The 14581-nt window shown below is 51.6% G+C and overlaps 1 protein-coding gene across 1 annotated transcript; it reads left to right on the plus strand.

Moving 5' to 3' along the window:
- The first annotated feature begins 1791 nt into the window (after positions 1 to 1791).
- On the plus strand, positions 1792 to 11227 carry kiaa0895l. Its single transcript, XM_086224020.1, has 6 exons — positions 1792 to 3454; positions 3545 to 3688; positions 4193 to 4325; positions 5780 to 6085; positions 6329 to 6426; positions 8321 to 11227. The coding sequence occupies exons 1-6, from the start codon at positions 2738 to 2740 to the stop codon at positions 8480 to 8482; spliced, it is 1560 nt and encodes a 519-aa protein (XP_086080146.1). The 5' UTR covers positions 1792 to 2737; the 3' UTR covers positions 8483 to 11227.
- The last annotated feature ends 3354 nt before the right edge of the window (positions 11228 to 14581 follow it).

Genomic DNA, 14581 nt, shown 5'->3' on the forward strand with positions numbered 1-14581 from the left:
CAGCCCCCCCCCCCCCCCCCCCCCAGCATTCATCTCCACGTGGGTCTGAACCCCAGAATACACCTCATCCCCACTTTCCACCTGACCTGCGCATGTGATTAGGTAATTTGTGATCTTCATGATGCAGACAGACAGGAACGAAAGGAGAACACAGCAACAGTGACTGAGTGGTGATCATGTCCAGCATTAAAAAACCACAAGTCGACCAGGAAAACCCTCAGTCCAGACCAGAATGGACTGACGCATTCTGGTTTATTTTGCCGGGCCGTGCCAATGCAAAGCCAACCTGTTTAATCTGCCCGAGGACTGTTGCCGTCTGTAAAAGGGAAAATCTCCACCGACACTTCACCAAGTTGCACGGCGATTTGGAAGCTCAGTTTCCTCCAACAACAGCACAGAGAAAAGAGGAAATAAAACGGCTCATAAAAGAAGACAACAATTGTGTGGCTCCAATCAGCAAATTCACTTCTGCACAAGGGAGTGCAACAGTTGCATCGCTGTGTGCAGCCTGGAACCTGGCCAAGCCGAAGAAACCGTTCCTTGGTTCAGAGTTAATTAAAACGTTTGCTATTGGAAGGGTTGGTGAAGTTTTAAATCACGATGAGAAAACCAAGAGAAGTGGAGCTGCTAAAACAGGTGGTGTCACATGACTGCTACAAGAAGAGTGGAGGTTTCAGCTGCCGAGTGCTCTTCCACGCTGCTCACTGATTTCAAAAATGCAGGAGCCAAATGTCACTGTTGTGGGGGTGTGGTGGCGCCCCCTCCCTGCCGCCGCGTGCCCCACAGGTGCTGCGGCCCTCGGCTTGGTGCCCAGGTCAGAATTTGGCCCTTGGTGAAATCTAATTGGGGAACCCTGACTTAGAGCCTCAAGCTCAAACCAACTATCAATCAAACTTTATTTATACATTCCATGTAACTCAAAGTGCCTTCCATCAACAAATGAAAACAATAATTCATAACACAGCCCTGATCCAGAACAGCTGGTTCATGGTCAGGGGTGATCAGGAGCCAGGATCTTGACTCCGTTACAAGGATTTAGCTCCACAGCAGCGTTAACTGGCCAAACGCAGGAAGTGGAGAAACGCTGGGCTGTCCCTTTGTTATGACCGCACGAAGGGGTGTGGCCTCCTTATCTGCCCCTGCATCTGATTTCAGAGCGTAAACAGGGAAATGGGCGTGGCCTTGTCCAGAACTGGGTTTTGTTGTTGTTAACTGTTTTCTAAACCAAACAAGTTTTAATTGTCTGGACCCCCACCCTCTCTCTCCCCCCTCCTTTCTCTCTCCCCCTCTGTACCCCCTCCCCCTCTCCCCCCTCTCTTAATTTCTTCAGTTTGACTGGATGTCTGACATGAAAGAAAAAAGACTGTCACTAACAAACCCTTTACTTCTCATCGTCAAAGAAAAGTAATGACTGCCATTTTCTGTGCCATCTGTGTTTCAGCTGCTGCCCTCAGACTCTTCAGCCCAAACTTCCTTTGGGGAATAAAACTGAACAAGAAGCAGAAAACCCCGTATTTTTGTATTTGTTACTCAGTACCACACACAGTTGTGAAATCCTCTGAATTCATCCCAGCTCTTAAGGGCCCGCAACCCCGCCCCCTCACTACAATAAGAAGAAATGACGCCCCTGACGTGAGAGACGTCACAGGAGGAGGGGTTGAAGAGTGAAACTCGACTGACACCCGCATCAGTAAGATGACGATGATGGTGGTGGAGAGCAACGTGGGGTCCCTCTCAGCTTCACCTGACGTGTCCACGGGGACCAACTCGATCAGAACCCTGGAGGAGCTTCAACCCGCCTCCCAGGGAGCAGAACCCGCGTCTGGCTGTGGAGGATCACAGCGATCTGCTCCTCATTCCATGCTGGGACCTCAGCAGCTTCGATGACGCGTAGGGACGCGCGTCGTTTTCCATTCGCCTGAGAAAATCAAGGCTCCCTGTTTTCACTGTGAATGAATGAAGTTCTGACGCCCCGCCCTCTGCATCAGCGGGATGGTTGCCACTGGAAACAGGCCTCCCCTCCGAGGAGGAGCCTCCCCTCCGAGGAGAGCTCCTCTCGCGATGTCTTTGGGTCTCCATGTGTTCATCAAGCGTCCCACAGCAGAAGCTGCTGACTGCATCCGTCACCATCGCAAACGAATTCACGGATGACGTCCATTGTTTTGTTGGTATTCTTTTGTATTCCGAGTTGAATTGAAAATGGACAGAAATGTCTCCAGTCTCAACATACGATCCCTCGAGGCTTTACGTCACTACGTAAACGGGGCGTTAGTCACATGGAGGTTAGCGTGTTACGTCATATCTTCCAACACCACCGCCGCTTCCTGGCCGGCCCGGGCGAGCGCCTCAGGCCCCGCTCCTTCTGAACCGCTACCCGCCGGCCAGTGCTCCCCGCTCCGCTGCTCCGTGAGTGTGGAGCCGCAGTCGCGATGAGTGAGTGCCGCGGCTGAGGCCTCGCAGAAGTCCGAGTGAGAGCACCAGGAGAGGTGAGCGGGGAGCGGGTCCGTCCCTGGCAGCTGTTGGCGTCCGTTGAGAAAGACGAGCTGCTCGTGCCTCGGTTGCGAGGGAGCGTTAGCTGGACGCCCGGCCGGGTCGCAGGAGCGTCTGGTTCTCTGTCTGGACCACCGAGGGACACGTCTGCTGACATTCTCTCCCCCCCCCATCAGCCATCAACTCTTTGTACCCGACTCTTCCCACAGCGCCAGGGCGGACTGAGGTGGGGGACCAGGCTTTGGTGATGGTGTTGGACTCTGGCGACGTCCTCATGGATCAGGCTGAGCATGAAAGCAGCAGGGACCCCTTAAAACCAGGCAGCGGAGCTCGCCAAACCAACATCAGTCCGCCGGTGAAGCCCAGACCCCAGACCAGGAGCAGCAGTGCCGCCGTGCAGGGGAGGCCGTCCTACAATGGACTTGTGGCTCAGACAAGTGGCGGCCAGGTGGTGGAGAGGAGGTCCTTATCAAAGGGCAGTATCGGACCCAGAGTCCCGCTCCACCGTCCCCTCAGCCTGGACATGACACCCCAACGCCTGCGGGGCTCCCAGGAGCAGATGGTGGACAGGCGGATCGTGCAGCCACCTTGGCGCTGTGGCTCAGCTGCACCATCGCCGCCAGCTCGCAGCCTGACCAGCCCCAGCCTGGGCGTGGGGGGCTGGATGCGCCGCAGTGAGAGCACCTGCTCAGTCAATTACTCGGCGGGGCTGCGGGCCGGCAGGGGTCAGATGCGGCCTGCCACGTCCCTGCCGCACATCGCTAAGGGGGTGGGAGGCAGCACGTTGCCTCCGCCCTCCAGGCCTTGTCTGCTTGTGGCTCTCAGACCTCTGAACCTGGAGCGGGAGAAGCAGGCCTTCTTCCAGTCAGACTACACGTACGAGCCCCAGTTTGAGTACACGCAGCCTGAGCCCAGGAGCGTGCTGGACAAGTACAGCGAGGGCTCCGGCCTCTTCCTGGAGCAGGTCAGGGAGAGTGAAGAATCGGAGGCTGAACCTGTGAGTTGCCGTGGTGATGATGATGACGGTGATGATGACGCTTCTGTCTGATTGCAGGCTGTGGGAATCATGGAGTGTGTCCTGAAGAAGTTTGGCTCCTATGAGAACTTTGAGCAGGTGACAGGTGGGAGCGTGCTGCCCAAGAGTCAGGTGTGGGCCGCCGTGAGGAAGTACCTGCAGAAGGAAGGCTGCGTGGGGGAGGTGAGCGCCACCAGCTGGACCCAGGCAGAAAACACATGTTACCAAGGACGTCACCAGCCCAGCAGGGCGGCAGGAAGTCACGCTGCCTCGGTCTGACGTTGGCGAGGAGTTACAGGCGTGTCAAATAACTCTTGTTTCTTTATTCGGAACGCTTTTTTTTTCACAAGTGTATCAAAGTTGTGCTGCGTCTTCCTGGTGAAGCGGACTTGTTACTAATCAATAAAATGTTTAAGATAAAAGGCAATGGTAGGATATAGAAATGTGAATGTAAAGTGAAATATTCCTTTGTTGTGTTTCTGGGAGGAAACCAGTAAAAGAAGCAGAGTGACATATAGGTTCCAGCGGCGCCCTGAGCAACGCCGATCAGCTGCTTCCTTCAACGTGTTTCATTACCGCATGTTTAGACCTGCAGGGCACACACATGACGAGTGGCTGAGTACAAATACAAGGCTACCAGAGCAACCGTGTGTGTGTGTGTGTGTGTGTGTGTGTGTGTGTCTCCAGGTGGTGGTGCGTCTCTCTGATGAGCTGCTGTCTCAAGCAGTGATGGTGGTGGAGAGCTGCCGTCCCACTCTGACCATCAACCTGGCTGGAGCTCGGCAGCACTGGCTGGAGGGGATGCTGAGACATGAAATAGGTGACACACACACAAGGTTCTCTGTCAGATATACAAGTTTGGATCTCTAATACACACCCACCTACCCAGAAATCATCCATCCACTCCTCATCCATCCATCCACTCCTCATCCATCCATCCACTCCTCATCCATCCATCCACTCCTCATCCATCCATCCACTCCTCATCCATCCATCCAATCCTCATTCATCCATCCATCCACTCCTCATCCATCCATCCAATCCTCATTCATCCATCCACTCCTCATCCATCCATCCAATCCTCATTCATCCATCCATCCACTCCTCATCCATCCATCCAATCCTCATTCATCCATCCACTCCTCATCCATCCATCCAATCCTCATTCATCCATCCATCCAATCCTCATCCATCCATCCACTCCTCATCCATCCATCCACTCCTCATCCATCCATCCACTCCTCATCCATCCATCCAATCCTCATTCATCCATCCACTCCTCATCCATCCATCCACTCCTCATCCATCCATCCACTCCTCATCCATCCATCCACTCCTCATCCATCCATCCAATCCTCATTCATCCATCCACTCCTCATCCATCCATCCACTCCTCATCCATCCATCCACTCCTCATCCATCCATCCACTCCTCATTCATCCATCCACTCCTCATCCATCCATCCACTCCTCATCCATCCATCCATCCATCCACTCATCATTCCTCCATCCACTCCTCATCCATTCATCCATCCACTCCTCATCCATCCATCCACTCCTCATCCATCCATCCATCCACTCCTCATCCATCCACTCCTCATCCATTCATCCATCCACTCCTCATCCATCCATCCACTCATCACTCCTCCATCCACTCCTCATTCATCCATCCATCCACTCCTCATCCATCCATCCACTCATCACTCCTCCATCCACTCCTCATCCACTCCTCATCCATCCATCCACTCATCACTCCTCCATCCACTCTTCATCCACTCCTCATCCATTCATCCATCCACTCCTCATCCATCCATCCACTCATCACTCCTCCATCCACTCCTCATCCACTCCTCATCCATCCATCCACTCCTCATCCATCCATCCACTCCTCATCCATCCATCCACTCATCACTCCTCATCCACTCCTCCATCCACTCCTCCATCCACTCCTCATCCATTCATCCACTCCTCATCCATCCATCCACTCATCACTCCTCATCCACTCCTCCATCCACTCCTCCATCCACTCCTCATCCATCCATCAGACACCTCTCTGACTGGAAGTGCCATCACTGTCACACCCAGGACCACAGATCACTGGTTCTTGTCCAGCAGCTTCCTGCCTGCTGTAGTCACTCATTCATCAGGAGTTGCACTATGAAGTCAGAGTGAAATGATGATGTCATTCATTTCAACCCAAACCATTCCAGCAGAGTGAGCAGCAGTGGGGGTGGGGGGTGAGGTCTGAGTCCCTCGTGTTGGTTGTCCTGTGCAGGAACTCACTATCTTCGCGGGGTGAACAACAGTCTACAGCCGTGGGCCTCCTCAGAGGGCAGGAAACAGTTTGGCCTCAAGCCGGCAAACCCCACCGAGGAGGGTCTGGCCAGCCTGCACAGTGTGTTGCTACGGAAACAACCTTACCTGTGGCGCGCGGCGCTGCTCTACTACACAGTTTACCACGCCACCAGCATGAGCTTCAGCCAGCTCTTCAGCCACATCGCACGTTTCGTCCAGAACCCGGATGTCCGCTGGGAGTACTGCCTGCGAGCCAAGAGGGGTCAGACGGACACCTCGCGGCCCGGTGAGCCCCCATCGTCTCTCCTCATGAATGTGTCTTCTTGTCATGTCTGAATGAAGCTGCAAGGATCCGCTCAAGTTGGTGCCCTGGGCTTTCCCTGTTCAAGGTTTCCTATGGAGTTTCTCCTCAGTCGATGTGAGGCTCTGAGGACAGAGGATGTTGTTATGATGCCATGAAGCCTGGAGACAAACTGGAGGGGAAAACGGGCTCTACAATTAAAACTGCCTTGCCTTGTTCCTGTTGCAGGCTGCTTCAGTAAAGACCAGGTTTACCTGGACGGGATCCTCCGCATTCTTCGCCATCGAAGGAACATTGACTTCAAGATGTTGACGTCCTTGGGAAAGGTCAGCACATCAACACGTGTCACACCACAAATCACTGTCTGTCCAGCTGAAACTGGACGATCACACCGAGACAACATGGTCGAGAAGGGAGTTACTCTGGCGGGTAAACTGTGCTGCCTCGGGAGAGAGAGAGAGGGAGGGGTTGAGACATAGAGAGGGGGAGAGAGAGAGAGACATAGAGAGGGAGGGAGGGAGGGAGAGAGAGACATAGAGAGGGAGGGAGAGAGAGGGGGAGAGAGGGGTAGGGAAGGAGGGAGAGAGACAGACATAGAGAGGGGGGGAGGGAGAGAGAGAGGGACAGAGAGGGACAGAGAGGGGGAAGGAGGGAGAGAGACAGACATAGAGGGGGGGAGGGAGAGGGACAGAGGAGGGAGAGACATAGAGAGGGGGAGAGAGAGACAGAGAGAGGGGGAGAGAGAGAGAGACAGAGGGGGGAGGGAGAGAGAGACATAGAGAGGGAGGGAGAGAGAGACATAGAGAGGGGGAGAGAGAGGGGGGAGGGAGAGAGAGAGGGAGGGAGAGGGACAGAGAGAGGGGGGAGGGAGAGAGAGAGGGAGGGAGAGGGACAGAGAGAGGGGGAAGGAGGGAGAGAGACAGACATAGAGAGGGGAGAGGGAGAGAGAGAGACATAGAGAGGGGGGAGGAGGGAGAGAGACAGACATAGAGAGGGGGGAGGAGGGAGAGAGACAGACATAGAGAGGGGGGAGGGAGAGGGAGAGAGAGAGACATAGAGAGGGGGGAGGGAGAGAGAGGGAGGGAGAGGGACAGAGAGAGGGGGGGAGGGAGAGGGACAGAGAGGAGGGAGAGACATAGAGAGAGGGAGAGACATAGAGAGGGGGAGAGAGAGAGACATAGAGAGGGGGAGAGAGAGAGAGGTGTGTGTCTGTCGTAGGTGTGTGTGTGTCGTAGGTGTGTGTGTGTCGTAGGTGTGTGTGTGTCGTAGGTGTGTGTGTGTCGTAGGTGTGTGTGTGTGTCGTAGGTGTGTGTGTCTGTCGTAGGTGTGTGTGTCTGTCGTAGGTGTGTGTGTGTCGTAGGTGTGTGTGTGTGTCGTAGGTGTGTGTGTCTGTCGTAGGTGTGTGTGTCTGTTGTAGGTGTGTGTGTGGTAGGTGTGTGTGTGTGTGTGTCGTAGGTGTGTGTGTGTGGCAGGTGCGTGTGTGTCGTAGGGGTGTGTGTGTCTGTCGTAGGGGTGTGTGTGTCTGTCGTAGGTGTCTGTCGTAGGTGTCTGTCGTAGGTGTGTGTGTCTGTCGTAGGTGTGTGTGTCTGTCGTAGGTGTGTGTGTCTGTCGTAGGGGTGTGTGTGTCTGTCGTAGGGGTGTGTGTGTCTGTCGTAGGTGTCTGTCGTAGGTGTGTGTCTGTCGTAGGTGTGTGTGTCTGTCGTAGGTGTGTGTCGTAGGTGTGTGTGTCTGTCGTAGGTGTGTGTGTCGTAGGTGTGTGTGTCTGTCGTAGGTGTGTGTGTGTGGTAGGTGTGTGTGTGGTAGGTGTGTGTGTGTGGCAGGTGCGTGTGTGTCGTAGGGGTGTGTGTGTCTGTCGGAGGTGTGTGTCTGTCGTAGGGGTGTGTCTGTCGTAGGTGTGTGTGTCTGTCGTAGGGGTGTGTGTGTCTGTCGTAGGTGTCTGTCGTAGGTGTGTGTCTGTCGTAGGTGTGTGTGTCTGTCGTAGGTGTGTGTCGTAGGTGTGTGTGTCTGTCGTAGGTGTGTGTGTCGTAGGTGTGTGTGTCTGTCGTAGGTGTGTGTGTGTGTGGTAGGTGTGTGTGTGGTAGGTGTGTGTGTGTGGCAGGTGCGTGTGTGTCGTAGGGGTGTGTGTGTCTGTCGGAGGTGTGTGTCTGTCGTAGGGGTGTGTCTGTCGTAGGTGTGTGTGTGTGGTAGGTGTGTTTCCACTGACAGAACTCACCTCTGCAGGTGTCTTATGAAGACGTGGAAAAGCTGCGGCACTTCGCAGTGTTTCCCCGGACCAGAATCCCACATTTCATGCGAGACCCAGACCGGTACCTGCAGCATCTGGACCACATTGTTGCAGTCAATGAACTCGATGATGCAACGCTGCAAGAGCTGTTGCCCTGAGGGGCACCTGGAGGCTGAGGAGCAGGCCGGGATCCCGTGGTACCTGACCATCACGTACTTCATCCAGTATTCGCAATGCTTGATTTGAGCAACTTTGTAAAACTTGAATGAGAGAAACAAAGGGACACACACGAACACCTCGACAATGCATGTGGCTTTCTGTCAGAGCCAATCACAGGTCAAGTGCTCCCTCACCTGTGCTCCCTCTACGTACGAAGAAGTTACCTCAATACGCTACCATGTAACCAACACGATGTATGTGCACTCCTACACAGGACACGCTACGTGCCGTGTACTGACTTAATCACACGCTTAAGTTATGCAATTATTTAAGTTTTTTCTTTGAGAGAGCAAACTGAATGTCTCTGGTTTTAGCTTTATACCCTCTCCTTTTTATACTTTGTTTTATGCCTTAGATCAGGGGTTTTCAGAGTGTGGGGCGGACCTCCGGGGGGCTCCTGACATGATGGGAGGGTCAGTGAACGGAGGAGAAGGACAGTCGGTGGTGGACAGGACGTCATGTAGAGCTGCGATGTGAATGACAGGAAGTTGTTAGGCCTGCTGGCCTGAACAGGTGACGGACCGGCGCCGTCTTCATCCTTGTGCGAGGGGCGGCCCACCTCTCAGACTCTGACACCCCTGCCTTTGATCGTTTGCATTTTTAAAAGGACACCAAGGACTGTCAGTTGTATGGAAGTGAAACTGAGGCCATAAATCTTCCAAATATCAAGTGCCAGTGGCCTCGGTGGTGTGTTCAAGTACTCCAAGGGAGGATTGACTAGATCAGGGTTATTTCATCTGCTCAGTTGTTTCTGTCTCAGTGGTGTGTCCTTGGTGGACTTTGAAATCAATGTGCTACTGTGGTGTGGTGTCACCCCCCCACCCGGCACAGCAACCAAATTCCCTCCATCGACTTAAACAGTGAAGGAAGTTCCACCTTCCCGCGTGAGATGAGAGGATCGATGCCACTCTCGCCACTGGTCTGTTACCAGTTCAGTATTCACTGGTGCCAGCAGGGAGGAACTGCTAGCGACTGAGCACAGCCTCCTGGAGCTAACGCCAGCTAGCGCTGCCTCTGTTAGCTAGGAGGGAGAGTCTGTCTGCAACAGTAGATTTGTGAGAGTCCTATTTTGCTGATGAATCAGCCTCTGTTCTGATAAAGGACACGAGGACTGCACCAGCGAGGCAGTGGCGGGCTACAGGTGAGGTTTCTGACCTGAAGGTCCAACTCACATTGTACAGAGTTTGAGCAGTAAAGCCAAAGCTCGCCATTCATGAGCTCACACAACGTGTGGCCATGTACAAGCATGACCTGACCGCTCACTCAGGACCTCCCGCACCGATCATTCTGGTTAATTCTCTCGTTGCCCGTCGCAACAGGAGGAGGAAGGCTCATCGAGCACCCCGATCAACCTGACCTTCTCTGTCCACGCGATGCGGCGCCGTAGCTTTCAGATGCCTTCTGCCACTTGGCACAATGATGAGAAAAGGTGTTGAGGGATCAGCTGTTGGTTCTGTTTGCACTGTGTGACAGCGCGACGATGGCCAGCCAAAAGTCCCGACATGTCTGACATTCATCTGAACATCAGCTGGTCAGTCGACCCCCCTACACGGCCCTCAGTAGCCAGGATGAAGAAGCCGACTCCCAAACGTCGTGAGGCTAAACGAGAGCGGCTGGGGAGTGGGAAAGGTCCAGCCTCAAAGATGGAGGACACAGGAAACGCCCGTCCAACTCTGAACATCCTGACAGTGAAAGATGAGAAATGGCGCTGCTCTGATACTAAAAAAGTGACAATGGAGGTTTTACTGTCAGGAGCTAAAGCGCGTGATCGCTATGACAATACTATACTGGACTTCGCAAATTTGACTTGGTCATCTGGCTAAGTTTTGTGTAGCTCAGGTAACTGTAGCCTTCTGGTTAGCTAAATATTGACCTTCTGTGCTTCAGTTGGTTTGGTGTAAATTGGAAAGCAGGATGCTTGCACCTGTCTGACAGGTGCTCTTGGGCGACCATGTTGCCTGTTTGTTCTCATCGAGTCTTTAAGGGGAAGTGAAATCTTCCCCAAACCTTACTTCCCACTTCCTGGTTGCGTGAGTTCTGCCTTCCTTTAGCAACATGCCACGCAGCCAGGCTAGCTGCCTTGGAAGGGAAACCCATTGAGTGGCATCAATCCCCTCATGTCACTCTCTGCAAGCTAGCAGACCTCCTGTTACGTCAGACCAGTGTCAGCGTGGCATTTTTAATTGTAGGCGTGTTCAGAAGCAGCCACGCTCAAGCGCTGCTCCTCGTTCAGGTGGGAGCGGCTGAGGAAGCACAGGTGCTGTGGGTGTGCCTTTGATGGGCGTCAGGCTCATGTGCCGTAGCTAACCGTGTGTTCATCAGCTGCTTTTTACCGTTTGACTCAAGTCCCATTTAGATGTCTGTCAGGGCATTTCAATTGGCGCCGAGCTGAGAATCCAGGTCACAGGAAGCAGGATGTGGGCGGTCACCACAGCTGGACCCCTTTTTAACATGAAAAGGAAACTTGACCAAAATGTGAACCACAAAGGTGTTCTTGAAAAGTGAGATTCTACTGTTTACAGTTTTAGTCATTTAGTAAGCAGATGTTTTAAATTTGTCTTTGGCCTTCAACCTCCGCCCAGATGAAAGGAACGCACCTATTTGTAGGGGACGATTGTTGTACAAGTGTATCATGTTCTGGAAAACACCTTGAATTTATAATTTATTTATTAAAAAGAACACACTTGAAAATCTGTCTGTTGTCCTCACTCAGCAACACACGCTCTGCTGATGTGGAACGCTCTTGCTTTTGAGCACCTACGGCCTCTGATGGTCGTTATCCATTCATCAGGGTACCATTTATCTTGGGTAATTCATTAAATTCCTATTTATTTAAAGTGTATAAATGAGGCAGACGAGTCATGTGACTTGTCTGAAGCTGCTGCAGCCTCAGGGTCGAGGGTTTTAGCCTAGCATTCCCAGTTAACTTGCCAAACCAAGCATCTCCACTGATGACCTTTCTATAGAACTAGTTTAAATATCACTTTTATGCCATATAAAGTTCAACTTCAGATCGTCCTTGAATACCAAACTGCAATCAAATCAGTATTTGCCTCTCGTGTGCAGAGGACCAAGGGAATTGCGTATTTTTATAGTCAAACAGGAAGTTAGCATTGCTGTTGCTCCCTCAGTAAAAAGCTTTAAAGTAGAATTTTGGATTGTTTTAAAGTAGAATTTTGGATTATTGCAGGAGAGAAAGTCCAAGGCAAATCTTGGCATACGAACACCACCATGATGAATTTGAACCTTAGACGCAGTCGTGACAAATGCTAAGCTAACGCGATGTTCCGGACAGACTACACCACAGGCACGCCCTCATCGCCAGCTTTACACTTCAGGGTTTGGTGTGATGGTGTTCAATGACTGCTGTAGATTCCTTCCACCACTGTAAGAAACTGCTGTTACTGACACACAAACCCTCCCAAAGTCCATTTAAAGTTAAAAATAAAATATGCTAAGACATCCTGCCACACGGCATTTTCGACAGACTTCAAACATCTGTGTGACGGAGGGGTGGGGTTGGGGTTATAGGGTTGTGTTAAACTCATGTGCACTGGCCTCTTGATCTGCAAAGATGTATGGTGTAGTGGGACGTGTGGTCCTTCCTACCAGGGACCAGGGTTCAATCCCCAGGCAGGACACCATGACAGAGTAAAGAGAGAGACCTGCCGAAGAAAATATTCCACAGAAGGTACGGCTCCCGGTAACGTTTGTACTCAATTTAGTGGGGAATTAAAAATGGGGTGGGGCTGGGTCCCGTCATGGTTATGGCCATGCGGATCACCACAGGGAGGTGCATAAAGTTTAGGTAAGGGGTAGAGGTACTAAATAAATAGATCAGAAGATAAAAAAAATAATTAGATGTGTAAATCCATCGTCTTAAGAGGAATATAAAATATTGTAATAAGACCATGTAAAAGAGTTGCTCAAATTATGAGTCTAAAACGGTATAGATAGAAAAGTCGTTGAGACGGAACATAAAAAGTGGAAAGAGAATTAGTAAAAAAAAGAAAATTGGGTGAGATAAGGGGATATATTTGGACCTAAATACAGAGGCAGAAGAGGTAAGTGCTTAAAAAAGTACAAATTAAAAAATGTGCTATAAAAATAAATAAAAAGGGTCTCTTGCTTCTGTTCCTAAAATTCCAAATATTGGGGAGAGTGGGAAAGGGGGGGGGGCGAGAAAAAACTTTTTGGACAGACTAGGGTTAGGGTTAGGGTTAGGGTAAGGGTTAGGGTTAGGGTAAGGGTTAGGGTTAGGGTAAGGGTTAGGGTTAGGGTTAGGGTAAGGGTTAGGGTTAGGGTTAGGGTAAGGGTTAGGGTTAGGGTAAGGGTTAGGGTTAGGGTAAGGGTTAGGGTTAGGGTAAGGGTTAGGGTTAGGGTTAGGGTAAGGGTTAGGGTTAGGGTAAGGGTTAGGGTTAGGGTTAGGGTAAGGGTTAGGGTTAGGGTAAGGGTTAGGGTTAGGGTAAGGGTTAGGGTTAGGGTTAGGGTAAGGGTTAGGGTAAGGGTTAGGGTTAGGGTAAGGGTTAGGGTTAGGGTAAGGGTAAGGGTTAGGGTTAGGGTAAGGGTTAGGGTTAGGGTAAGGGTTAGGGTTAGGGTAAGGGTTAGGGTTAGGGTTAGGGTTAGGGTAAGGGTTAGGGTTAGGGTTAGGGTAAGGGTTAGGGTAAGGGTAAGGGTTAGGGTTAGGGTTAGGGTAAGGGTTAGGGTTAACCCTAACCCTTACCCTTACCCTAACCCTTACCCACAGGCTAGGGTTAGGGTTAGGGTTAGGGTAAGGGTTAGGGTTAGGGTAAGGGTTAGGGTAAGGGTAAGGGTTAGGGTTAGGGTTAGGGTAAGGGTTAACCCTAACCCTAACCCTAACCCTTACCCTTACCCTAACCCTAACCCTAGCCTGTGGATCCAAATCTTCCAACGGTCGTTGCTTTCTAGAACGGTTATGATAAGATGGGTGGGGGGTGTAGTTGGAAGTGTGGTACTCGGGGGTGGTGAGTCGACCTTCTCCAATGTTACGCAAGTGTTGTGAAAGGCAGGTGTGAGTACAATGTTTTGTTTCTCCTACGTAGGGTTTGTTGCAAAGTGTGCATGTGATAATGTAGACTACGTCGGTGGTGGAGATAGAAAAGGAGCCTAAGGTGGGGAATGTGGTGTTGCGATGTGGGTTGTGGATCAATTTCCTGTTCTTGTAGTGGTGGCTGTATTGAGATGGGGGTGTGGGTCTATGGTCCGTGAACTGGGATCTAACGAGGATGGACTGGAGGCTCTCATGTTTTCTGTAGGCTGAAATGATGTGGTGGTGTAGAAAGCCAGGTGTTGGGGCCTGTAGTCTGCAACAGTTATGCTTAATGATGCCGTGTAGGCCAGTGGTCTGGTGGGAAAAGGGGGAGGGACTTATCGGAGGCCCAAGCTCAAGGACCTGGGGTAGGAGAAGGGGTTGGCAGGACGGGGAAAGCGGGGGAGAGCGAGTGGGAGCGAGAGAGGCCAATGTGGTGTTTTTAATGGTGCGGAGGAAACGTTTGGCGTAGCCTCTGGGGCGTAGACTGTGAAAATGGAAATCCTGGATGTTGGTGCAGATACGAAAGAAACGGATGAGTTGTGACTTGATGATTCCTTTGAATGTGTGTTTTGGATGATAATTGGATTTATGGAGTAGTGCATGTGTGTCTGTAGGGTTGAAGTAAACTTTAGTCTGTAGTGTTTTGTACATGGTGTTGGAGGCAAGGCAGGTTTCTTTGTGGCCTGTTTTCCCCACCAGTTTGTCTCCAGGCTTCATGGCATCATAACAACATCCTCTGCCCTCAGACCCTCACATCGACTGAGGAGAAACTCCATAGAAAACCTTGAACAGGGAAAAATGGGAGAAACCTCAGGGTGAGGAGGGGAGGAGGATCCCTCACCAGGAGGGACAGACGGACAGGAGATGTTGGTACAGACAAGAAAACAGGGCCAAAGAAAACTGTAGTATCTAGGAAGTTGATGTGTGATGCATTTATTGTGTATTTGACAGTGATGGGGGGTGATAATTATTGAGAATGGAAATG

This window comes from Aulostomus chinensis, chromosome 2, assembly GCF_037954235.1.
Source record: "Aulostomus chinensis isolate RoL2024-O1b breed Wild chromosome 2, RoL_Achi_v1.0, whole genome shotgun sequence".
Lineage (NCBI taxonomy): Eukaryota > Metazoa > Chordata > Actinopteri > Syngnathiformes > Aulostomidae > Aulostomus > Aulostomus chinensis.